Source organism: Ochlerotatus camptorhynchus, unplaced genomic scaffold, assembly GCF_037179485.1.
Source record: "Ochlerotatus camptorhynchus isolate MF236.1 unplaced genomic scaffold, CSIRO-AGI_Acam_v1.1 ptg000503l, whole genome shotgun sequence".
NCBI lineage: Eukaryota > Metazoa > Arthropoda > Insecta > Diptera > Culicidae > Ochlerotatus > Ochlerotatus camptorhynchus.
This window is the reverse complement of record NW_027040988.1, coordinates 4720046-4747332: the sequence shown is the minus strand read 5'-3', so window position 1 is coordinate 4747332 and position 27287 is coordinate 4720046. Positions and strand designations below refer to the sequence as shown.

General features: G+C 38.5%; 1 protein-coding gene across 2 annotated transcripts in view; it reads right to left on the bottom strand.

Annotated features, from left to right (window-relative positions):
• alka (alkaliphile) overlaps nt 1–27287 on the bottom strand; it is a 152550-nt gene that overhangs the window by 10347 nt on the left and 114916 nt on the right. Inside the window, exons 4-5 of one of the 2 annotated variants that reach the window (XM_065235792.1) lie at nt 5192–5291; nt 4845–4999 (exon numbers count right to left, since the gene is read on the bottom strand). In XM_065235792.1, the coding sequence (XP_065091864.1) occupies nt 4845–4999; nt 5192–5291 (255 nt within the window). Of the gene's footprint in view, nt 1–4844; nt 5000–5191; nt 5292–27287 lie in introns of those variants that run through there. The other variant, XM_065235793.1, reaches the window with a different exon arrangement.

Sequence of the window (27287 nt, the reverse complement as noted above, 5' to 3'; positions counted from 1 at the left end):
CGAGGGGGACGACTCTATCTACGCTACAGTATAGATTGTGTTGTGCTGTGGCTAGCTGCTCGCACGCTGAGTAAATAGAAAGAAGATTGATGACGATTCTGAAGATTTCCTGCAAAAAGATGATACGCAATGCATGTAGATGCGAGAAATGTAAGAAGATTTTTCGAAGATTGATTCGCTAGTGTGAGATTTTTGGAGCATCTAAATTTAAGATTTTGATGTGTCGCCCCCCTCGGATATGATTACAGTACAACAGATTTGCTCAGCGCTGAAATGCACCAAGAACATGAAGGCTCCCGGGTTTGACGGTATATTCAACTTGATCTTGAAGAGACTTGTAACCATCGTCTAGGGGGACAATTAATAACCCACCCTGTTTTTTTAGTAGATTGTATTCGTGTAGGCATGTTATTAGGATTAGAATGTAGCGTAAAAATTATCGTTTTAAATTGTCTCGCGTCTAGAATAGATATAGGTCCCGTTTCACCTCACGCTGCAAAAGAAGGCGAAAAACATTAGAAGCATAACATTCGAGCGCGGTTGCAGGAGAACGATGGCGGTTGTTGCATTGTCCGTGATTGTCAGCCAGTACGAAAAAAAGGGAGGAAGTTACGAGCCACGGTTGGAATTCGACGCGTTTTATTTGCCCTGTCCGTTTAAGTGAAAACGAGAAATTGGAGTGCCGTTTTCGTGGCGTGTGTCTGCTGGAGGGATAATTCCCAGCATCGTCGCGTGGAAGTGACGTCGTTTCCCCGAAAAGTGCCGTGGTTCGTGAGCAGAAGCGAAGGGTGTCGGATCGCCCGGAAGCTAAGCGTAAAGGAATCTTTCGCTTCCCGGCTAATCACCAAGGATCCCCGAACACCCACCGTCCTCACTGCGGTCGCTCAGTCAGTAGAGCCAGTCTCGCCATCGCAGTTAAGAGCCAAGGAGGGACGAAGCAGGCCGAACCGAAGGAGCGCTCGCCTGGGTAGTGCACTGCGGTGACTACCGGGACCATCTACGGCGAGTAGTTGGTTCGGTGATTCGTCACCATCGTCACCGGGGGTTCCGATAAAGGAGCCTTGCTCATCCCCCCGCTAAAAGCAAAGGACCGCTGCTACGCAGCTAAAAGTGAAGTAGGAGAAGCTCGGCACAGACCGTGTCTGGAGCCGACGTGAACAAGCAGCAACCGCCACAGTTATCGTCAAAGGGCCCCACCGAGTGACATCGAGGACAACGAGAAGAAAAAGGGAAAGGTCAGAATAGAATAGACGTTGTAAATTTCAAATTTCTTTCTCTTTTTCTTATCAATCCATCTAAATCCGAACGTCTTTTGGGAAAGTACTCTGCTCGTAGCCACCCCACCGGGGTAAATCGGGCCATAGACTGGCAGGTAAACCGCGACTTACAGACTCAGCATGAAAGTGCAGTCTCTTCTAACCGCTATCTTCAACAGATGCTTGGAACTGCACTACTTTTCAAGCATCTGGAAAGTAGCAAAAATCATACCAATCCACAAGCCCGGTAAGGATCCGACATTGCCTTCAAGCTACAGACCAATCAGCCTCCTTTCAGCGCTGTTCAAATTGTTCGAGAAACTAATTCTCAACCATTTACTTAAGTTTGTCGAGAAAAACAACATTCTCCTTCCGGAACAGTTCAGGTTCAGAAAGGGGCACTCCACCAATCACCAGCTAGTACGGGTGATGAATAACATCCGAAGTAACAAAGCTGTATCCAAGTCCACAGCCATGGCCTTGCTAGACGTCGCTAGGCGTTTGACAATGTTTGGCATGACGGACTTGCGTACGAGCTTTGTAACTTCAACTTTCCATTACATCTGGTTAAAATCACCCGTAACTACCTCCAGCAAAGGTCGTTTAAGGTATCGTTGAATGGTTGTCTTTCAGACACGTTTTCCATCCCAGCAGGAGTCCCGCAAGGCAGTCTGCTGGGCCCCTTGCTTTACAGCATTTACACTTCCGACATTCCTCCCCTCGGTGACGGTTGCGTGTTTTTCCTGTTCGCAGATGATACCGCAATAGCAGTCAAAGGAAGGATGCCTCGCGAAATAACGAACAAACTTCAACGATGCCTTAACGCCTTTGCTGATTATGCCACCACGTGGAAAATTAAAATCAATCCCTCCAAAACACAAGCGATCATGTTCCTCCATCGGCAATCGCCCAAACTGACACCGGCTCCGTCTTGTACTGTAATCATGGATGGCACAAGGGTTGAGTGGTCCGCCGAAGTAACCTATCTCGGGATGTTGTTTGACGAAAAGCTCCTATTCCGCTCGCATGTGGAGAAAACCGTAATCAAGTGTTCTGCCCTGGCTAGATGTCTGTATCCGCTGATTTGCCGTAGATCCCGCCTCTCAAGGGTGAACAAACTGGCTGTCTACAAACAAATCATAACACCTATGATTCTCTACGCAGCTCCTGTGTGGGAATCATGTGCACAGACTCACAGGAACAAAATTCAGGTCGCTCAGAATAGAGTGCTGAGGATGGTTCTTGATCGTCCTTTCGACACTAGAATAACACATTTACACGAAGAGGCAGGAATTTCCAAAATAGATTCCCGAATTAACGAAATTAAGACTAAATTTGATAAATTCTGATAAGCAATTTGTATATAGTAGATTAGGTGTATATAGTAGTTGTAGGTTAGTTGTAGTTGTTAATAGTAGTTATAAGTAGTCTCCTTTTTCAAATTTAAAACAAACCAAGGTGGTCATTCTTAAAACAGGCCTGATAGGACTAGGAACTGTAATTAATAATAATTGAAATTTCAAAAAAACTAAAGTTTGAAAGACGCATCTGTGTCACTTGATAAGTAATACATGTAAACCATACAAATACAAGTAATAAACATAACATAATTTAAAGTCAAGTAAAAAAGGCATCACCTTATTTTGGTCAGTGGTCAGCAATAGCAGCAGTAGGAAGGTGGAGGCTAGTCAACTCTTCTACACCCAACAAACAACAATTGACTGGTCGTGGCAAAGGAGGAAAAGGTCTTGGTAAATGAGGCGCCAAGCGTCATCGCAAGGTTCTTCGAGATAACCACCATCCGTCGTCTGGCTCGCCGTGGTGGTGTCAAACATCACCTACTCTGAACACGCCAAGCGTAAGCGGCCATGGATGTCGTCTACAATAAAACGGCCCTTATAACAGTAATGGAATTTATCTGTGTCTGTTTGTCCATATTCAGAACCACAGGCCCCCAACGACCACACAAAATGCTCTCCAGAGTTGTAATCTTGTAACCAAACTTGGAAAAGGAGTGCAAGTGATTGATTCTCTTCATCAACTTTCTCTTTGAAAAATATACTACAAATTTGATACGCTTACAAATCAAAAACGGAAAGAGATAAGATCAATTAAAAGAACTAAATGCTCTTCACATTTGTTCCGTCCACTAGCGGTCCTACGACAAGTTTCCGTTCGTGCCCATGGGCACAAGCCCTTCTACTTTTTTGAAATTCAAAAGCAGTTTTTTCGATAAATACCAAAATTCTGTCAATGAAAATCGTTTCACTGCATTCCGGTAAGCAAGTAGAATGCATGCAATAAACATGTTTTCATGAACGTAATTTTGTTTTCGAATAAAAAAACAAACTGCATTTGATTTTTTGAAATTTAATGATGTTCCCTTTCACCTTAATGAAATATTGATCAAATTATCTTATAGCAATATCATGTAAATGGATTGTTGAGAAACAAAAATTGAACAGTGTAGTGATCAACTTCACATAATGTGCATAAGGCTGTCCAAATAAAATAAAACTGTTGCCTGATAGATGGAAACCATTTTAAACCTAAAGAGGCGCTGATCATTTTTATATTACATTTGTAGGTGTAATTGTTTTCAAACAATTTTTTTTTTCACGATGCGTGGAGCTATATTTGTTTATCTTCACCTTTACCGGAGGGTAACCATGAGTAACCTCCATAACAAGCATGATTGGAACATGTATAATTGAAGCTTCTTCTTTATCTACTTATATGCATTTCAAACTTATTGCTTATTGCTTATTAGCTTCTTGCGTGCTCTCAACTTAGTGTTCTAGATGCACTTCCACAGAAATTAATTGAGAGCTTTCGATACCTGTACCATTTTTCCATTAGTATAATTGTGTGGCAAGTACAATCATACAGAACCAGGGAAGTCGAGTAATTTTTAAATTTGAAAAATTCCTGGACCGGACCGGGAATCGAACCCAGCCGCCTCCAGCATGGTCTTGGCTGCGCCTTTGCCGACTGAGCTAAGGGAGGTTTCCCGGGAGTTCCAGTGTCACTCCTAAAATTTGCGCACCCGTTGCGCACTCGACGCCACTGGCGGTCACACATGTATAATTTTCAAATGTGCTAATAATTTAGTATACAATCGCATACACTGAAAGCAAAACTAGCTCAAAGCATGAGTAAATTTTACTCATTCGTATGGAGAAATTTCTCCATACAAATGAGTAAAAGTGACTCACGCTCTGACTAAGATGAGCTTTCAATGTAGTTATTAAAGTTTGTCATACAAGTGTACATTGCAATTTTGTATACAGATACAATATTTCTAGAAACCCTTCATGAGCTCATCTAATAATAAGGTGTGGATAATTAACTAAACAGATAGAAAAATAATCAATTGAAAGCACACCCTATAAAATAAACATAACAAGACACCTAGGAAAAAAGAACCAAAATTACATGCACATAACTTGGACGGAAATAATGAAAGTCTCACAATGACATTTTATGAAATAAATGACCCGGCTCCTAGTATCCAGAGCCGTTTTGCAGTGAAGTAAAGCGCACCGGTTGGTTGAATACTAAGCCAAACGTCGACCGAACTTGGCTTACCTGAAATTTTCGAATTCAGAAAGTACGGATCCGGTTGCCACAGGTTGTCAAAAAATTCGGGCGGAAGTATAACGTGATCGTCGCCATCCTCGAAGATGTCGTCGTGCAAATCCAGCCGCGATTCGACCCACTTCTGGTGCACGAACATATCTACTCTGCAAGGGAATGCACATCGTTGGGGTAGTCGTCGTCGTCGGCGGCGTCGTCAGTGCAGCATGGGTTGGAATAGAGAGGGACAGGTTTTTCTTCGTTAATCGACAGAAAACTATTATTTCTGGAGCGCATTTGAAGGAAGCGGAAATTGAACAAAGTGGATGCCAATTAGGGGAGCGTTCGCCAGCCAGTACCTGAAATCCATGTCTTCCACGTTGATCGAGTTGATGTCGACGACGAATATGCTGAACTCTACCACTACGGGGGTACCTTTTTTCGAGGGTGGTCTTACCTCTGGAAAGAGAAGAGAAATGAAAGGGAATTAATTTAAAGCTTACACGTGAGAATTATCAGCTCGTACTCGTTTAACCTTGAGCTTCACCTTTAGTATTTTCTTTTCAGTTAAAGTATCACGATCATAATTCTTAGGAAATAATGTTCGCATTCGTCTCTGCTTAATGATTGCAGAGAACCGTTTTACTTCGCGGAAATGTGACAATTTTCCAACTGAAAGCTCACCAATCCCTTAATGAAAGACGACACGAAGTCTTCGTGGAAATCGTTCAAATCTTCTTGTAACAAACACAAAGCTGCTCTGGCGCCAAAACAATAAACGTTGGCAAAAAAGTTTTGATGTGAATTATTAAATCGTGATAAATGCGGCGTTTGATGGACGGAAAGGGGCAATTTTTTTCGCTGGATAGAACCACTACTCGTGCAATGCCGCATTATTGCTCTATTCTGTCTGGGTTTCAGCGGTAATGACTGTGATGAGCAGCCGTTCAACAGCTGTTATTTGCACTGATTAATGTATATATGCCAATTAATTAGCGGATTCGCTTCACGCGATTTCTGCACGAGTTTTTTTTTTTGCGGTTTGGCACCGAGGTTTTCTGTGCATTTGTTTTTACTATGACGTACGGAACCGTGAAATTTCATGTTGGGTTTGATAAGAAACTATGAATTCTCTTCACGCTCCATTTTATCATCCAACATGCATATGTGCTTCCGTTCACTGGAGATAATGTATCTGGTATTCGTGTTAAAAAATTCGCCATTTCGAAAGAAATGTTTGACTACATACAAGAGAAACTTATGCACAACAGCTGTCCAACGCTGCTTTGCTTCAAAACAGCTAGATGTTATCATATTATGTACAAATGGCAAGATTGGAGAAACAACATTTTGTGCTTTATTTGCCCTATGAACGAAGAATTATAGTTATGTACATATTGGGGAACAACTTCATTATGATGGCTGCCAAGCCTTTGGGATTTTCCTTATTAGAGAGTTGTATAGATTTTTCTCCTTTAGTTTACTTAAATCTTTGGTTTTTATTAGTTAGGTAGGTTCCGATTCAACACATTGTAGTTTCATTTTTATATCTGTGATCTTGACTTTTTTACCTAGGGATGAGTACTTAAGGGGGTTAAATTTTGATATGATCTTGAGTGGGATGACACTGATGAAGACTGCACATTGTAGTCGAAATACGTATCTGTCATGGATACCAAAATAATTAAGTGGAATTAAATGGAAGATAACCTTTTTTTTGCTGTTTTATTTAAGCATTCCGCTAACAACCCAATTTCATTACTTCACTATAAACATATTAAAAACATGTTTTCATCAACAAAATTTACGTTTGAATTAAATTCAACACCATGTTAATTTCAACAATATAGAATTTGGATTACGGATTTTTAGCATGTCCTGCCTTCTTGTTTACATTTGGCTCCAGCTATTCGTCGAAACTCATCCGAAAACAGCCCGCAAGCAGCGATACCTAATAAAAGGATCCGGACCCACCTAGACAAGTGACCAAATTAAGTGCCTGCTCGACAAAATCGGCGGAACCCCACAATATCAACGTCACTCCATCGTTTCTGATGGCGATCCCCATATCACCCTCCCGCAAGACTTCGAAAGAAAAACGACAATCCGAAATGGATTCTGAACCCATTCCGAATCCGAAGCGACAAAACGACGCCAATATCACAAATTTTCGCCGGTTCCACTCAACTGGAACCCCCGGATACCCATCCCGAAGGGCCCCCTTGGATCCTGGAGTAGAACACCACCGTCCACAGACCAGCCATAATCGACACCGAAAAATAGCGGGAAATTAGATGCCCTGTCTGCACACGCTAACTTGAAAGTACCCATTAATGGTTGAAAAAGACCCATTTTGGAGAAAAGTGGCTTAACTCATTAAATGAGTAAATTTTGTACCCATTAATGAGTATCTGTTACCCATTAATGAGTAATTGTTAATCATTAATGGGTAACAGATACTCATTAATGGGTAAAATTGTTTAATCATTAATGAGTTAAGCCACTTTTCTTCAAAATGGGTCTTTTTTTACTCATTAATGAGTACTTTCAAGTTAGCGTGCAGAGCTTTTTACAATAGGCCTTTTTAATGCACCACCAACGTAGAGTGCGCCACGCGAGTTCGAGAAGAAACGTCAACCAAACCGTTTGTTTACATCAGAATAACTATTTTTCACAACGCAAATTCAAGCATTTTTTTTTCAATATCTTGCCAATTTCCATCGGTAATTGTCTTATTGTACGATTTTCCACAGATCTGAATTGATTTGTACCTTAACTATTCGCACACAAGAAATCTGGAAGATCATAACCACAAAGGCACTTTTCTAAGTTTCTATTTTTCTCAACAAAAATATTCCTGAATACCAGCAGGATCTTGCAAAAACGTTACAGAATTAAATTTTTCAACTGTAGATCCAGTTTTGTAGCATCTCTGATAAATCAATTTATCAGGAAAAGTTCCGTGTTCCGTTTCCTGTCTCACGGTAGAAATTTCTGCTCACAACACTCTTTTTGACGTTTTCCTATTGATCACCAGAGGTTGAATCGATCGTTTAGTTTCAATTAAAAAGGCGTATTGTTATCCATTTTGTTTTCCTTTAACGCACATTCAAATACTAAAGTAATTTCCAAATATGTTTTTTTTTCTTTGATTTGTTTTCCGTACTGAGTACCAATGCTACCGACGCCAGGGAGGCAGCTTCCACACCTGGACGCTACCTATCGACCCATCAACTCATGAACCGGGGACCAGCGGCTTTACTTCCCTTCAGAGATCAGAGTTTTTATGCCTCAGAAAATCCCGGTGGCGCCGACTGGGATTGAACCCAGGTCTTTTGGGGTGAGAGGCAATCACGCTTACCACAATTTCAAAATTTATTTGTTTTATAAATTAAATGTCTAAAATAAAAAAAAAAAAATTTTGTTCACATTGTTGTCAAATCAAACAAAAATATTCACTTTTATAATAAACGTAACATTATTTTTATTTCAAACATTGATTGTATTGACCTCTAACATGAAATACGTTTGAAATCAGCCTTGTTTATTTTTGTGGCCAAACCAAACTGAGTTTAAGTTTAACCCGTAAAAGCCCGGGATAAACTTATTATTTTCAAAAATATGTATCTCAGAGATGCCATGGCCGATTAAATTGAAATTTTGTTAATATCATTCTGTTGGGTGGTACTTCCCCCAGGCGCCTCCCTATTTGTTATATATTCTAGAATTTATGTCTTACTCATCATTGCGACAACATATTATTTTTTTCGTGAAATTCCCGGAAATGATAGAGAACAATCATAAGACCACAAGCCTACCTTGGAATCGGTTCCAGGTGTTCCGGATTATGGTTCCTTATGATCAAATCACAGCTACTCGACGAAATTTGAGCCAATTTAAAATCGTTAGTTTCGTATTGATTGTTGCTAATACCAACAATCAATACGAAACTATCAGTTTGAAATTGGCTCACTACTTGACTAGTCTATTAGCATAGAGGTAACTCTAAGACTAGTAGGTCCCGAAGAAACGTGCTCAACTTTTTGGCTCAGCTCTGGTACTATCTTCGGTCCCAAGCTAGTCGATTCACCCCTCGAAATATAGGAAAATCCAATAACCCCTCATTTTATCTGTCAAAATTTCATAGCGAATCAAAACAAACATTGTGTAGTAGTAGAATTTCGACTAGAATGGGATACGTTAATCGTTTGCTTGGGACCAATAGCACAAACGAAGTGACAGACTGAGCGGCTCGAAAACTTTGGTGACTAACCTGCTATTGCAATTTTTCAGTGTACCACATGGCAACACCACTACTACTGGATTGTACCACATGGCAACACTACTACCATAGAGGTAACTCTAAGACTAGAAGGTCCCGAAATAACGTGCTCAACTTTTTGGCTCAGCTCTGGTACTCTCTTCGGTCCCAAGCTAATCGATTCACCCCTCGAAACATAGGAAAAACCAAAAACCCCTCATTTTATCTGTCAAACTTTCATAGCGAATCAAAACAAACATTGCGTAGTTACCTCTATGGTAGAACCACCGCACTATGGGCAAAAATGGGTCCAAAATTACCCAAAATTCAATATCTCAACAGCACGCTAAATTCCGGCCATGAAAAACGACTTTTCCGAAGGGAAATCGTCCGGGGAATCGATTGCACGTGGTTCCATAGACCGGAGAGCCTTGTAGGTATGTGTTTTGGACAATTTTACCCCATTTTCCCCTACTTTTTGGAGGAAATGTTTTTTCACAGCTCTATTTTTCGTAAAACATAAGCACTTTATGCATGGTTTTAGAATACTATGTCTTTAAACAACAGTTCATGAGATATTAGGGGAATACGGGGTACACTTTATAAGGGAGTAAGGGGTAAAAGTGAACCCTCGCTAAATTTATTTTAATTCATATAAATGTTGAACGATGCGATTGTTTGAATGACCCCAAAGGTTGCCTGCAATAATAAGATTTTTTTTCGAAATTTTAAGGTTAATTGGGGTTAAATAAGTTTTAATTTATTGCTATCTGTTTTAGAAGAGTTTTCACTTTTTTTGTCTGTATACAGCAAAACGATATAGTGATTCTCAGAATTTTGTAAAAATTGGTAGTTTTGTTCCTTATCGCAACATATTAGACCCATATTTTGTATTTTGTCATTAGGGTAATTATTTATATATTAGGGCAATCAAAAAAAAAATTTGTTTTTTCGATTTTTTTCAAAAATTTATAACTTTTGAACTGTTTGGCTGATGACGGAACTCAAAATAGGGGAATTTACGTATTCTCGTCAATCTAAGCAGCGTCCGAACTTCTATTAGCGATTTCTCAGCGTCACACACATACATGACAGGTTTGTTTGTTGACATTTATCTGCTGCTTGCTGTTCTACCAATTCCAATCGACAGAATTGATCAAAACGGGTTGATGATGATGATGATGATGGTCCCACCTCTTACCCCTACAAAGGTTTGAGCTGGACGATTTATCTTTAAGATAATTAAATATGACATTTTAACCAGGTTGGCAAACAAAATCGAACTGGTTTCAGTTACAGATATAAATTCCCTCTAGAGTTTACAGTTGCTTCACAGCGATATAAATGTTGAAAAGCTCAGGCGTCCACTTCTTAGTTCGCCTTTTTGTCCACCTAAAATATTCATAAGTATTACAAGCAATCAAGAGTTAATGAACAATCAACAAAGCATCCTATTACACTAGTAACCCCGCAATTTGATGCTATCATAATTTTCAGCAATGTCAGGAATGCTCACGAACCCCCAACATTTGCCAGAAAACTTACTACTAACTCAAGGTATCTTCCAAATAAGCTTCAAAATTGCATTTTTTTTTATCAAATGTTAAATTCAGTCCTCTATATCCGTAATACGCGCGCGAGGCTCAAACCTTTGTAGACTACTATTTTTTTTTACTACTACTATTAAATCATATATCAAAAATCCATCATCACCATCGTGGCGAACAAAATAGTTTTTGCAGTGCTACAATAATTATTAAAAAGTCGTTATAACAGCTATCCATACAAAGTAATCCGTTAAAAATAACTTCGTCAAGATACATAATTTGTCAATTCATAAAAAAAAAATCACTGGATAACCGTTCAAAAGACAGTTTTAACGTGTGAAATGCAATGTCTCTTAAATTCTGCTAATGTTGTTGAACGTTTAATGTGTCTAGGCATCGAATTGAAATCATTTATTCCTTTAAAAAATAATGAATTCTGTGAAGCACAAGTCAAGAAATGTGGTGTTCTTATTTCATCCGCGTTTCTAGTATTATATCTATGAAAGTCACTTCCTCTTTCAATTCGATCACACAAATATCGAGGCAGCAAACCGTTAACTACTTTAAAAATGAACACCATAGTCAAATATACAATTCTTTGCTTCACCGACAACCACTGTAAGGCGTCTAACATCAAAGTTGAGGAAGTGAATCTATTACATCTCAAAATCAAACGCATTATTTTATTCTGTAAGCGCTGTAATCTCGATATTTGTGTTGCATTCGACAGAAATAAAATGGATGGGCAAAAGTCTAGATGAGGAGAGATGATTGATTTGTATAGCTGTATTTTACTGGCAATAGTTAAATCGTTTTTCAATCGACATAGAATTCCATACTTCTTGGCAATTTTCTTGATGACATTGTCAATGTGAGAGTTGAACTTAAGTTTGTCATCAATAATCACGCCAAGATATTTAATCTCCTGAACGCGATCAATAGTCTCATCATCAATTACAACAGAGACGTTCTCATTTAATCGATTCCGCGAAATTACCATAAATTTAGTTTTACTTGTATTCAATTTTAACTGCTTACACTTCAACCATCTACTTAGATACTGCAAATCTTCATTCAAGTGTGAGACGGCAACTTCTAAATCCTTAGCTGCAATGAATAACACAGTATCATCTGCAAAAAGGTTAATGTCGCAAAACCTTAAAACACGTCGCAAGTCATTAATATACATAATAAATAAAAGGGGCCCTAATACACTTCCCTGGGGCACTCCAAGGTTGTTCCCCACGGGACTGGAAACAGAATCATTAAAAACAGTCCGTTGAGTTCTGTCAGACAAATAGCTTTCAAACCATTTATATGCAGTACTCGTAATTCCAAAGCGCTTGATTGTACTTAACAGTAAGGGCCTAGAAATTGTTTCAAAAGCGCGTTTCAGGTCCAAAAAACAGCAACAATCGTATCTTTACGCTCCAAGTTGTCTTTCCACTTTGCTAACACCAAATTCAATGCAGTTTCACAAGAATGACCTTCCCGATATCCCGATTGTTCTGGTATCAACAAAGAGTTGCTATTCAAATACTCCAACAGCTGGCCTTTAACAACAAGTTCTAAGATTTTCTCTAATGTGTGCAACATGTTGATGGGACGAAACTCTTCGGCTTTAATCGTTCCAGCAACTTTTTGAATAGGAATCACGAAGGATTCCTTCCAAATTTGTGGCACATGTCCATTCTGCAATGATTCATTAATAAGGTCCAGAAAGATGTGGCCAATGACATGAAAGCAATCTTGAATATGAACATGTTTTTACAACGCTCCAAACTTCTCAGGTGAGAGTGACTATTGTCGGCAGTCTCTTTTTCTTCGGCACCCTTTCCATTTGAACTGCGTGTTAACCAGCTGTTCTATTATCGGCAACTCGAAATCAGCCGTATTTTGTAGTATGTATATTTCATTTAAAGAAAAATATGGTATAACAGGAATTCACAGTCGTAAAAATGTAATCAGATTGAAGCTGAAAAGGTAAGGAATCGGCTTAATACATTCAGCGAAGAGTTTTGATGGGAAAATACAGTGAAATAAGCGTTTCAATTTTGGTTGCCGAAAACAGTCAATGGGTGCCGAAGCCATAATTTACCCTACCAAATGAAAGTTAATTCAAATTTTTTTTCAGGAAAAAATATTATGATATTTAAAAGAATTGATTTTGTATTAAAAAAACATTGATTTTATTTTCACATTGACCCCTTACTCCCCTATACAGTGTACCACGTATTCCCCTAATATCTCATGAACTGTTGTTTAAAGACATAGTATTCTAAAACCATGCATAAAGTGCTTATGTTTTACGAAAAATAGAGCTGTGGAAAAACATTTCCTCCAAAAAGTAGGGGAAAATGGGGTAAAATTGTCCAAAACACATACCTGCAAGGCTCTCCGGTCTATGGGACCACGTGCAATCGATTCCCCGGACAATTTCCCTTCGGAAAAGTTGTTTTTCATAGCCGGAATTCAGCGTGCTGTTGAGATATTGAATTTTGGGTAATTTTGGACCCATTTTTGCCCATAGTGCACCGGTTGGAAAATAACGATTTATAATTGGCTCACTACTTGACTAGCCTATTGGTCCAGCAAATCGATTAACGTATCCCATTCTAGTCGAAATTCCAGTACTACACTATGTTTGTTTTGATTCGCTATGTAAGTTTGACAGATAAAATGAGGGGTTCGTGAATTTTCCTATGTTTCGAGCGATGCATCGATTAGCTTGGGATCGAAGATAGTACCAGAGCTGAGCCAAAAAGTTGAGCACGTTTCTTCGGAACCTTCTGGTCTTACACTAATAGAATTCCACACATTTTAATTGAAGAATTTCCATGTAAAATTACACATGACCACACATAAACAGAATCCACCCAGAAGCACACATGAAATTTAAGAGTCAAATGAATGGTATGTGTAGTTACACATGGCTTTTATGTGTACACATAAGTATGTGTCCGACACATAGATATCATTTGTTGATCACATTGCAAAAATTCATGTGTGGGACACATAAAAACAATCTTTGAAATTTTATCAGTGTAGAGTTACCTCTTTGGTAGAACCGGTTTCAGATATTCTGGATTATGGTTTCGTATGGTAAATTTCGTTATTTTTCGGAATCATATCAAATGACTTATCAAATCACATCTACTCGACAAAATATGACCAATGACACCCACACAACAACCACAGAGCACATCTATGACACAAATTTCATTCCCATATACTTTGTGTGAAGCCGAAAAATCCTGGTTGATTTTACATCAACTTTTGACAGCTGCTGCAAATATTCGCAAGCAAGCTCTGTTCATGCGTGATACGTTGTTAAGAAAGTTTGTCGCGAGCGGTGAGAAGGATTTTTAAATCTTAATCTTTGTTGTGCCATAGGCGCTGTTTACTGTGTTTAACAGGAATTATCGTTGCCTAAAAATGAAGTGCATTATTGGATGTGTATGTATCAATTCTTTTTTGTATGATATCTTTTTTTTTCATTAAAAACTTTTAACGCGATATAACCACAAACGAAGTGACAGACGACTAACTGGCGAAAAAATCAATTAAAATAATGTGGTTCGCTGTAATAGAATTTTCTTAGAAGCTTGTGCCATCCGAGGGGGCGACACATCTAAATCTCAAGTTTAGATGCTCAACAAATCTCACACTAGCGAATCAATCTTCGAACAATCTTCTTTCATTTGTCACATCTACTTGCATCGCTCATCAAGTTTTTGCAGGAAATCTTCAGAATCGTCATCAATCTTCTTTCTATCTACTCAGCGTGCGCACAGGTAGCTACAGCAAAACACAATCTTTTATGCATCGTAGATAGAGTCGTCCCCCTAGGTGCCATCATCCACCAGATGGGATAGTATTTTTGTTTTGGTTTTGCACAAAGTTGATTTTGTGTACAATGATTCTTTGACAGTGTGCAAAGAGTGTATCATTTTGTCATTTTTTTTATGCATTTCAGTTGTGAGTAGAGTAAAAGAGATAGAACCAAAACATTCTAGTACATTTGGTGAAAATTCTAGTTCAATCTAGTAGTAGTGTTGCCATGTGGTACAATCCAGTAGTAGTGGTGTTGCCATTTGGTACACTGAAAAATTCCAATAGCAGGTTAGTCACCAAAGTTTTCGAGCCGAACCGTCTGTCACTTCGTTTGTGATATAACTATGGGGCACACATGAATGTAGCTTAAAAATGTGTTGTCAACACTAGCACCACAACTATCGGTTGGCCTTTAATTCAGCTAATTTTTTGCGTCAGTGTTACTTTCATGTTACCGTATGATTTATAACCTTGCCTCAAGAGTGTACACTGAAACAAATCGACATGTACCGTTTATTGGATCCATCTTATAACATAGCAATGTCAGCAGATTTATTCATTCTATGTGATGATTGATAGATTCCATTGGATTATCACTTAAAAACTATGACTGCGATATGGAATGATTTCTATCGTAATTTCACATACTTAGTATTTGATAATACTTTGCTTCGAACGTGGTTAGCGAAGGTAAGAAGTATATGAATATTGTCTGATATATTTCATGGTGAAAAACTGTTGATATGTCATGGGTGGGAACAGACATCTAGAAACTAATGGAAAATCATATAAGTTTGCACTATGAGAAAATTCAGTAAAATATACCTGTTTTCATGATGAATATTGCTCACTAAAATATATATCTTATAAGATAATCATGTATATTTTATTGGAGTTGCTTTTACTGATTTTTGACGTTTGTTGATATGTCGCGTGTAAATAGACATGTAGAAACTATTGGACTGTCATTTAACTTTGCAGTATAGGAAAACATGTATATCTCATTGTAATAGCTTGCTTTGATTTTTGACGTTTAAAGATTGTAAACAGATCTATCCAAATCATTAAATAGTCATATAGAAATGCCTTTTAAGAAATCCAACAGCAAGCATTTGTTTTTGCATGTTTTTCTGGGATGAATATCGCTCCCAATAAAATACATCTTACATGATTGTTTTTTATAAATTATTGAAACAATTTTCAACGATGTTAACGTACACTCATTAAAATGATTAGTTGAACTAAATACTACTAACAACAATGATACTGTATTGAATAATCTTTGTTTGTTATTGTTTCATATGATAATTGGTTCCAGAAAAGAATGTATTGAGATTGAAAAAAAATGATTCTACTGTAATATTTACTTTGCTATGATTCTAATTGTAAGCCTTCTACACGGCTAATTCAGATTCCAGCCCTAAGTAGTATTCGAACTTCATGAGCCAGTTCTATCAAATCATATAATTTAGACGTTGATTTATTGCACACAGGTGCATTAAGAAAGATTTGAACACACGACACCACCGAAATGGAGCATAAATTTGTCAGTGCTATTTGTCTTCACTCTAGCAAAACGAGCATAAAGTTGCACTACATTCCATGTCGGGAGAGCTGTTCTTACTTCATGCTATTTGAACGAGCTCAATCTTGAAGTCAGCCGTAGCCCAGTGGAATCGAGCACAGACACCGAAAGCATCACACCTCAACAGATCTTGATCGAATCCCAAATCAGCTACAATAAAAAAAAAAGGCACAACTGTGAAAGCTCCCACTGCCTGATGTTTATTTTTCAAATTTATTTTTAGAAATCGATTAAATATATGTGTCAAAAGAAGAAGTAAATTTCATGTTATTTTCACATAAACTTTACTTCGATTGATTTATGACACATATATTATATTGTGGTGAAAAGTATAGCTTATGCTTATGGGTTTCAAATTCATTTCAGTTAATTATTATAATTTGATCGATTTTCATTTATCATATGACGATCATATAAAAGTTACCAAATTATCAGCATTGTAAATGTATCAGATATTCATATAGAATTTACCTGACACATTTTCAATCATATCATTTTCAATGGATTATCTTATAGCGCAAATTTATTAGACTTCCACATAACAGGAATATGTCAAATTCGGTCAGTGTATACACTCTATAGAATTCAATGAACTGGATTACCGGTGTGAAGTAATTGGACACAGACAACTGCATGACAGCACTGTAAGTACATGCAATTACCTACGTCACAAATTGCATATACATTGTTTTTTAGATTACTAATACTTAAAAGGTCTTATGGGGGTAAGCAACCAACTGATATTATCCTCGGTTTAAATCCTGATAACGAATGTTGGGTTGATTTGGTATCGACGGTGCTATTAACAAATTTTATCTTACGGGGAGGTTCTCATTGAAATGGACAAAAAGTAAGCAAAGTTTGGAATTTTTTTATGGGCCAATGAAAAAACATACACTGATAAAATTGTGCATATTTCGTTTATGTGCCACACACATAGATTTTTGCAATGTCATTGCACGAATAAAATTTATGTGTGAGACACATATATGGCTTTCAATCGACATTTATTGAATTTTATGTGCGGTCACACATAAACATTATGGCTAGTCAAAGATGGATTTAATTTGTCTATTCATACTTTTTATTGCCGATTATTTTAAAATTTTCGGATTTTACAGGAAATTCAAAACATTACCATATATTTTCTCTTGATCGTTACAGCTAATCAATTAATACACCACAATGCTCGCCGCAATGAAAACATCATCGTTTAGCAGCATTTCCAAACTCTCCGGATGATACTAGCTTAGCGTTTTCAGTGATGTTTTCAGCACCTGCACTTTTCAGATAGAAGTATACCGATCGCACGCCGCTGATGATGTGGGGACAAATCAAACATCCGGCTTGTTGATTTTCATTCCATTTGTACTGCTCGCCACCCGAGCAAAGTCTGAGATCAAATTGAAATCTAAATTTGATGTTGTGATTTCGCTAATAATGATTCGTTTCGTCGTTTTAACAGGTTTTAACGGTTAAAATATCAAAATTGAAATTTGAAAACTATTTTTGCTGTCAGTGAGAGCAAACTGAAAACTCAATTTGATATAAATTTTTCTTGTTGATAACAAAACAAGTAATCAATTTGATGTTATGCTAAGGCAATGAAAACAAACCCACAACAACATATTTTTGAAGAACAAATGTACAGCAAAATGAAAACAAAATTTATCAATTGCATAAAATGAAATCAAATTAGGATTTCAGTTTGATGTTGATATCAAAACATGATTTCAATTTGCTGTCATTTTGATGCTGGACTTTGCTCGGGCATCGATCGGCTTCTGGTGCGTTTTGCTGCAGTGCTTCGGTTCCGTGTTTTGACCGGGCAGCACCTACATTTTCCGCCGACTAGATTTCAGCTGTTCATTGAAATATTATAATTATACATACGTTTCAAGAATGTTTCCTCATATTTACCTCTAAAAATATGCAATTGATCCTCTGGAAAATCCGAACATGCATTCTCAACATTTTAAAAACAGTGTTCCGTCTTCATTTTGAAATACACCATATTTGTTTTATGTGTGCACACACATATTTTTTGCTATGTGCCATTACACATGACGTTTATTTGGAATACACATAGTTGGCATATGTAAAACACATGAAGTTCATGTGTTATTTTTAAAATTTATGTGTGGATCGTTTTATGAATGTTATGTGTTAAATCACATAAGTAAAATCTTTGCAGTTTTATCAGTGTAGAAGGGTGCGGTTTTGAAATTCAATCATGTTTCGAGATAAACGCGTTTAAAGTTTTGGTGCCGAGACGCTACTTCGAACAATGGCCTGTAGAAACTTTTCTTGTGCGCGGATCGAAAAACCCTTTCAACACAATAAAATATAATCGATTTTTTCTTTGTTATTGCATTTTTTGAAAGGTATAAGCAACAATCAATACGAAACTAACGATTTTAAATTGGCTCACTACTTGACTAGCCTATTGGTCCCAAGCAAATCGATTAACGTACCCCATTCTAGTCAAAATTCTAGTACTACACAATGTTTGTTTTGATTCGCTATGAAAGTTTGACAGATAAAATGAGGGGTTAGTGGATTTTCCTATGTTTCGAGGGGTGATTCGATTAGCTTGGGACCGAAGATAGTACCAGAGCTGAGCCAAAAATTTGAGCACGTTTCTTCGGGACCTACTAGTCTTAGAGTTACCTCTATGCTCAGATCAGATCAGAAAAGGTAAAAACATTTTCCTCTTTGTATACTTCACGGCGAAAATGTCAGTCCTCATCACTTTTCTGATTGTTTCCCTTATCCACCACCAGAGGCTAAAACGACCGCTTAGTTTCTATTGACAAATCCAAGTTTTTGCCGGCAACCGCAGCGCTGTAATCGTAGCGGTGATGAACTTGAGATCATCTGTCAAACTGCATATATTTTCAAGTTTGTGATAAGAAAACTATGCTTTACGTACTTTGACTATTGTTTAGTTTACTTCTGCGTGAAGTCAACGATTTACATACACACTTAGAAATAACTAATTTTACACGTGACAGAATCCACCTTTGACATAAAGAATCAGACGTAAACAAATTTTTCATGTAAAATTAAGTGCTCCGAAACTGAAAAGTTCGTACGAAAAGTACGGTTGATTGAGTTGAATTTCGCGTCTGTTATGACTCAATGTTATGTCAAAATTGACGCTCTTATATGTCAGTCTCAGAGCTCCTAAATTTACATGATTTTTTCTTAGTGTGTTGTTGAAGATGCTAATTTCAAATAACAGACTAAAGTGGTAATTTTTATACGATAGATGAGGAGGAGAAAGTATAGAATTGATAGTGTTGTTTCTACTCTCAACGGAACTATCAATTCTAAACTTTCTCCTCCTCATCTATCGTATAAAAATTACCACATAAGTCTGTTATTTGAAATTAGCATCTTCAACTATGTATGTTTTACGTGTTATTGTAATTGCTTTATTCAATAATAGAAAGCAAATCTGAACAGAAAAGTAGCGCCGGTAAGAATGGTAAGTACCGTGCGGGACCGAAATCCGTACAGCACCGAAATCCGTACACCCTATTGAATTTGTTTATTTATATGCATCATATCAATGTAAATATTATACATGAATACATATTCATGTTCATTCATGCATTAGCTTAATGTTTACGTCAACAATTAAGCAGAATGTCATGCAATTAAAATAAGAAAAATAAAAACCTTAACACGTGTCGGGCATTTCTGTCAATCGGTTGCGTTCTTAACGATTTTCTAAGAAAATCTCTCGGGTTTACTTCAGTTTGTTAAGCGTATTTCAGTGATGTTTGCAAGTAGTTTCCTGAAGGTCGATCGAAAAGGTTAGTGTTTATCGTTTTATATCTCAATTCTAAGCAATGGATCGTTCATATGGTATTTATTTATCAAAATTAGTACTGTACGGATTTCGATCCATATATAACAGCTGATTCTAAATCCGTACACTTGTGCATCACTAATGACGATTCTACTTTATCCAATGTTTTTCAGCAGATCATGGAAACTAAATACACACCGGAGAATTTGGAGAAGACTGTGGCAATGATGCGTGCGGAGAAATCTTACCGAGAAGCATCCAGGGATTTTGCCGTTCAATTCACCACCATAAGAGATGCCGTATTGAATCGCTACTCTCTTAGTTTATTCGTATTGTAAACGTTATATTATTAATATCTTTCAATAAAGAGCGTCAAGAACCAACCGAAACGTAAAACAACGCAGCTCCCCTACAGGATATCACCAACACGCATATACAAATTAGGGACCATGCATTTGAGGGGGGAGGTGAAGGTTTCAGAATTTGTGACCGGCCATGTATTAGATATAGGCAAATACGCTACGAGGGGAGGAGGAGTATAAAATTGATCAAAAATATGCTACGTCATTTTTGGATGCTCCCTTACAGAGAGCAGAAATGGGCCAGAGAGCATTCCCAGCAGTAGCTACCAGCGAGGAATGACCGGAAATACACATGAAAGTAGTGCGGGCGAAAATTGATAAAGAGAACGCAAAGAAACAAAGGATTGAGGAACGACAAAAGAAAAAGGTTGAGCGAGAGAGGAAGAGGAGGAAGAAAAGGAAGAAGAGCAAAGAAAGTTCCCTAATAAACAAATACCATGAACGAACTTTATCCCGGATGGGTAAACTTTCTTACAAATGGTTTGGATGATACCCCGAACACGTCGTTAAGCTCTCTATTATGGTTATTTTTATTAGGGTTGGAAGCAAGAAAGCATTATAACTTGAAAAGGCAATGGTAACAATGGAGAAGCAGAAGAAAACTGTGGAAAAGAAGCAATGATCTGTATTTTTATGATTATTACTCTCTTGACGTATTAAATTAAATTAAGTTATAGTCGTTATATTACAAATTTTAATTTTCTTGCATAAAACGAAAAACTAATCCTTGATGTCAGTTCATTGTCTTTTTTTATTGATTTTTAAGATGGTTGTATTTTTCTTTTACTTACTTTACTAGCCCTATAATGGTACCATCTTAGGAACCGGTTAATTTATCGCTTGATGCCAGTGGGTTGGTGGAGTTCCAAAGTATGGCGCATCTTGCACGTTATCACATGTCAAATTTCAAAAACCTCGAAGTTGTGATCGGAGGAAAACTCCAGTAAGAATATTTAACCCAAAGCACTGGTATAGAATAAAATTTGGAAGAAATTAATTCTTAAACATGATATTAGTTAGCATAAAAATCCAGAACAGTTACCTTCTTAAATGAAAAGAATTCAGTTACCTCTCCTTTGAATCGATTGGAGCATCAATTAATCTAACGCTGATATCATTAGTTAAAAAAGTAAAAGTAAAAAAAATGAACTTGAACCTTTGACGAATGATTCTTATGTAAAATCGTGCACTGAATTCAACAATGTAGTCGAAAAAAAATGTCAGTAGGATTGTTTAGAGAACAGCCCAGCAACAGTGACTGCAACCCTATAGCCAACACCCAGATTGAATAGTAGGCTTCATTGTTTCGACGTTCGTGTATGGTAATGAGAATATCGCGTTGGGAGCACGAGATATATTCTCTTCGAAGATCCGCTGCCGGCTTTAAGCCGCAGTGGTGAATATTTAGGTAGGAGCACTGAACGATAAGAGAGGATCTCTCTGTCGATAACAGCCGATGGAAAACATCGCCTGCTATCGACCGGGATCATACAATTACCAGTAGCTTAGGATATTCAGTGTTAGTTCGATAACCAATCGAGATAGAAGGACGGGATGATCCTTAGTGTAATTTGTGTAATGATTGTATAGATGTTAGTTTGTTCTGTAATAAAATATACTTTGTGAGTCCGTTGTTTTGAACCTACGTCGCGTGTGTGATTTTGTGAAGAAGAAAGAAGTTTTGTGTGTCTGGTTGCTATATTCTTCCCAACCTGCTTCAAATCCCTAAAACCAAGGACCACGGGATAGCAATTACACCGTCAAATCCACCATCCATGATTCTGCGAGTGTCGGGAATAAAGAACCGTACAGCCTACATCCATCGAAGGTAATCAGCTCAGCGTTCCTGACATTTTTGGTCCTTCGAACCGGATGGAATTGGATATTATTCGGAAGACACGTCCAAACAACCATCGCATTGAAGAGCAAAGAGGATCGCCATTACGAAGTAAGGACAATCACTTCTCGCGGACAATCACCTTCGCGGCCATTCTTCACGCGGACAATTAGCCTCGCAGCCATCCTACTCACGGACAATCAACTTCGCAGCCATCACAAAACAACGACGTAGCGTGGCTTCGGTCTGGACATCGTTGAACCACAGTTTTCGGTCAGGTTAGTTGAACCATTACTATATGTCCTGCCGAAGCAGGGAATTTCTCAGCACTAACACTCATCTCATCAAATTACATGGTACTACGGGCTTTTGAACCGGTGAACAACAATGACTAGTGGAATAACATGGTCGTTTATCCACCTGCAACAGAGCATTCTTGCATGATAGTGCGTTCGAACAGCGATCAGAGCAACACCCGTCCTACCATCTCAGCAGGACCACTGAACCAGCGCAGCAGAGTTTTGCCCAGGTAATTTGCATAGTTCAGTGTATGTCCTGCCGAAGCGTTCACTTTCGTGTACTAACTCCAATATTTCGACGTTTCTCTTGAATTATACCACATACGGAGCCAAACCGGTTGATGCTACCCTCCGGAAGACAACGCAATCGATTGGTTTTCGATTCGAGATCACCATCAGTCATTCATCATCAATTGCGACATTGAATGTTGCGATTGCAGTTTGTATACCAACCTTCGCATGCCTCCATCCACGAGCAAAGGTTAGCTAAGGGACACACAGAAAGAAGAAGGGGCTCAAGTTATGTCTGCCTTGGTGAGTCAATAGAATAGTATATGTCACCGAAGATGGACGACGGAAATACACAATTTTAATTATACATTACATCCTCTTCACATCATTGTGCTGGCAATCCCTGAGCTCGTTAATGAGCACAAACCTGTTCGTACTAGAACAAAGCTGACTTGAATGGTGTTAGAAAGTTCGATCGATTTGGATTTTGCTTTGAATTTGGTGCTGCTGTTGGTACTCCAGGTTAGTTACCACAGTATATGGCCAGTCGAGGCCTTAATATCTGGATACTACATACAAACTTTTCCTCTTAATGGATCCTTCCGCTTGATTCCTCTGACTTGGAGCGCTTACGTTGACGTAGAATTGGACTTGTAAAATACGAAACGTTTTTGGATTCTGGTGTCGTTATTTCTCTGGGTGAGTGATAGCAGTATATGCCCAGCCGAGGCCAGGAATTTTGGAATACTACAAACAAGTTCTCTCCCCCTCTTCCTCCAACCGTTTGATGAACTCAAGTGATACGATATTGCTGTGCCGTTGCGAGGTGATTCGGTGTTCTGGTAGTCATTCGATCTACAGTAACGATTGTGGGACTACATTTCCTTATGTCAGGTCAGTAAGCAGCAGTATATGCCAGCCGAAGCCTTGGATTCTCGGATCACTACAACGTCATTCTTTTCGTTTACCGGTTAAATAACATCTACGCACCATGCCGCCCAAGCAACAGCAAAAGCCGTCTACCTGGAAATTGCTGACAACAAGGTTGGAAGACATCCAAGCATCATTCGATGACATCTGTACGTTCATCAAGGGTTATAATGAACAAACTACTCTAACTGATGTAAACATCCGCCTGTCAAGGCTAGATGATTTGTGGGAAAGATATGGGAACACCTTGGTGGAAATTAAATCACATGATGAGTACGACGCTGAAGATGAAGAGGTTGATTTCGATGAGGAGAGGCGAGTTTACAGTGAGCGTTACTATACATCCAAATCCTTCTTGATGGACAAGGCTAGTGCCCTACAGCCTCCAACGGTTTTAGAGCAATCCACCCGAGTGAGCGATGTACCGGTGCATGGTGCATTGGATCATGTACGTCTACCCCAGATCAGCTTACAAACCTTCAATGGAGACATTGATCAGTGGCTCAGCTTTCGGGATCTTTTCACTTCGCTCATTCATTGGAAAACGGACTTGTCAGAAGTAGAAAAGTTCCACTACCTGAAGGGCTGCTTGCAAGGAGAGCCGAAGAACCTAATCGACCCATTGGAAATTACCCGGAACAACTACCAAGTTGCTTGGAACACTTTGCAGCAGCGTTACAACAACAACAAACAACTCAAAAAGCGACAGGTTCAAGCTCTATTCAACCTGCCCTCGCTTACCAGGGAATCTGTAGGGGATCTACACATTCTTGTGGATGGATTTGAGAGAGCAGTCCAAACGCTCGATCAGATCGTAGAACAAGCAAACTACAAGGACTTGTTATTGATAAACCTTCTCACTTCTCGGTTGGATCCCGTAACTCGCCGCAGTTGGGAAGAATTCTCGTCAACAAAGGACGAGGACTCTCTGAAGGATTTATTGGAATTCCTTCAACGTAGGATCCGGGTCTTGGAATCTCTACCACCAAAAACGGTGGAAACAAAGGGAACTCATCAATCACAGCAGACGATTAAGCAGAAACTCTCTTCGGTCAAGTCTAGTTTCAGCACGATGCAAACGTCTGGGGGACGATGCGTGGCGTGCAACGAGAACCATTTCCTCTACCAATGTTCTGCTTTTCAACGAATGGCTGTGAATGATAAGGATGCACTGCTGAAAACCCATTCATTGTGCAGAAATTGCTTTCGACCTGGTCATCAGGCAAGAGATTGCCAATCAAGATTTTCTTGTCGGAATTGCAAGGGTCGTCATCATACTCTGGTGTGTTTTAAATCGAGAAGGGAAAGGTCAAAAAAAGTCGCAGCAGTTGCTGGGGGCAACAATCCTTCCAATTCCGAAGAATCTAACGAAACCTACGAAGACAATGAAGCATCTGGTTCTACCTCCCCCCAAGTGGCTAATGTGGCAGCCACTGACATCACGGTTTCTGGTTCGACCCAGCTCTACACTTTCCAAGTTCTATTGGCTACAGCAGTCGTCATCGTGGAAGATGACGAAGGTGGACGGTTCCCTGCTCGTGCTCTACTCGATTCAGGATCAGAAAGCAACTGAAAAATAGTGTTATAACGAAATAAATTTTTATCACCTTTAATTTGGCGTTAAAATAATTAATATCACTTCATTGCAGCCAGAGATATTTGTGTTTTAGTTTTTTTTAACGTGAGATTTCATTTTTTAGCTAGGGGAAGGAGGGGCATAGTGAACAGGCGGGGCATAGTGAGCATCCCGTACTTTGGCTCTGGATCTCCAACTGCATGAAACAAATCAACTGGTAGTAGGATCAATATCATTAAGATATTGATCCTACAGCCAACAAATTTGTTCTGAACGGCCGGAAGTCCAAGCTGGAGCACGCGCGATGCTCACTATGCCCACCTGTTCACTATGCCTCTCTTACCCCTATATCTCCAAAACTATCCTACCGAGATTTTTTTGGACTACATTTTTGGATTCAGCGCACGATTTTACATGGGAAATGACCATCATCGTACAAAGTTCAAATATGCTGTAAACTAGTGTATTTAAACGAATATAGCTCTTAGCCAAGCAACTACAGAAAAAAATTCTTTATTCAAGATAGCAACACGTTTTTTTTTCATTGATTTGGATCGATTTACATTCATGTACGGATTTTGATTCATGACTGTACGGATTTCGATTCATCCTCAACACAGTGTACGGATTTCGATTCAAAACTGTACGGATTTTGATTCAATCGCAAAACGCTGTACGGATTTTGATTCAAGATATGTGCAATTTAAATCCTTTTTTCTAATAATTAAAGGTAATTTTAAGACCTGGTGTTTGCAAATATTGGAAAATGTTTATAAATGTAAAGGAAAAAGATGTGATACAGAGCATAATGTGATAGCATTATTTAGTATTGACCGTTAATGATTCTCTCGTGCTTAGGTGTACGGATTTCGGTCCCGCACGGTAAATCCTAATTTTTAAATGCAAAATTATTGAGATTTCTTCAAAATTAAAGGACATAGCGGCGCCGGTGGTGTAGTGGTAAGCATGATGTTCTGAGGCATAACATCTCTGATCACGCCAAGTTGATGGGTCGATAAGTAGGGTCCAGGTGTGGGAGATGCCTCCCTGGCGTCGGTAGCATTGGTGCTCAGCACGGAAAACAAGATCGACGGAAAACAAATCATGGAAAAAAAGGGAAGAACAGGCTTGCAATTGCTTATTACAGCTAAAATGCTATTTTTCGTTATTATGAAACAATGGGATACTATAATAATAGTTTTTATTTGTAAGATGCAAGAAGAGGTGGTAAAGTTTGAATATGACGTATAAAATTTGTCAATTTTGCTTTCAGAAGGTTACAACGAGCGATTTTATGATCGCTGATTGCTCGCTCATCGCGTTGCTCATCGTTACAGCTAATCGCTATTGTGACCCTCTGAAAGCTTGACAAATTTTGTATGTCATATTCAAACTTTACCTTAACTGATGTTTTATGTGTCATACACACACTTTACCTTCTGGCGACCCCGGCGTAGTGGTTAACATCCATACCTCTCACGCCAAAGTCACAAGTTCAAATCTCACCCCCGGACAAGTCACGAATGACCCAAGAGTGTTAAAGTGACTATAATATAAAATAAAAAAAATCTTGTAAATAAGAATTATCATTAATATATTTCATAGCTTCATAAATCCGAAAAATAGCATTTTAGCTGTAATGCGCATTTGCAAGCTTGTGGAAGAATATGTTGATGTAGCCAGTGGTGGCACGAGTCCTGGAGTTTAACATTTTTTCCTTAACATTTGATTCTTTTTGCGATAACCATTGTGACGACACACAAAAACAAACTGGCAAGCGGCAAAAATGTCATGACATTTCTAAACTATTTTCTGCCAGCGACAGAACATTTTCGCACAAAGAAGCAGACAAGACCGGCGGCACGGGCGACATAAATTTATGTCGTGTAGAATTTTGCTGATTTCTGGTTAATTACTGCATTTATTTGATGTTTATTGCATGGAATTAAAAGATAAGAATGAAGACTGACCACTCATAAGCATTGATGTTAAAATTATGCGTAAATAAGGGAGTTGGTAATTTACTGTCACACGCAAGCCTGCAGCTAAAATTTCATTACAATAAACAGTTTGGAAAAATCAGGCTGCGAGATTTTATTTATTCTCTATCTCCGCTGTTCGCTTGGAATGTAGTTAGGGTACGGAGGCGAACCAGCCTAAGGCTGAAAGCCTCCTA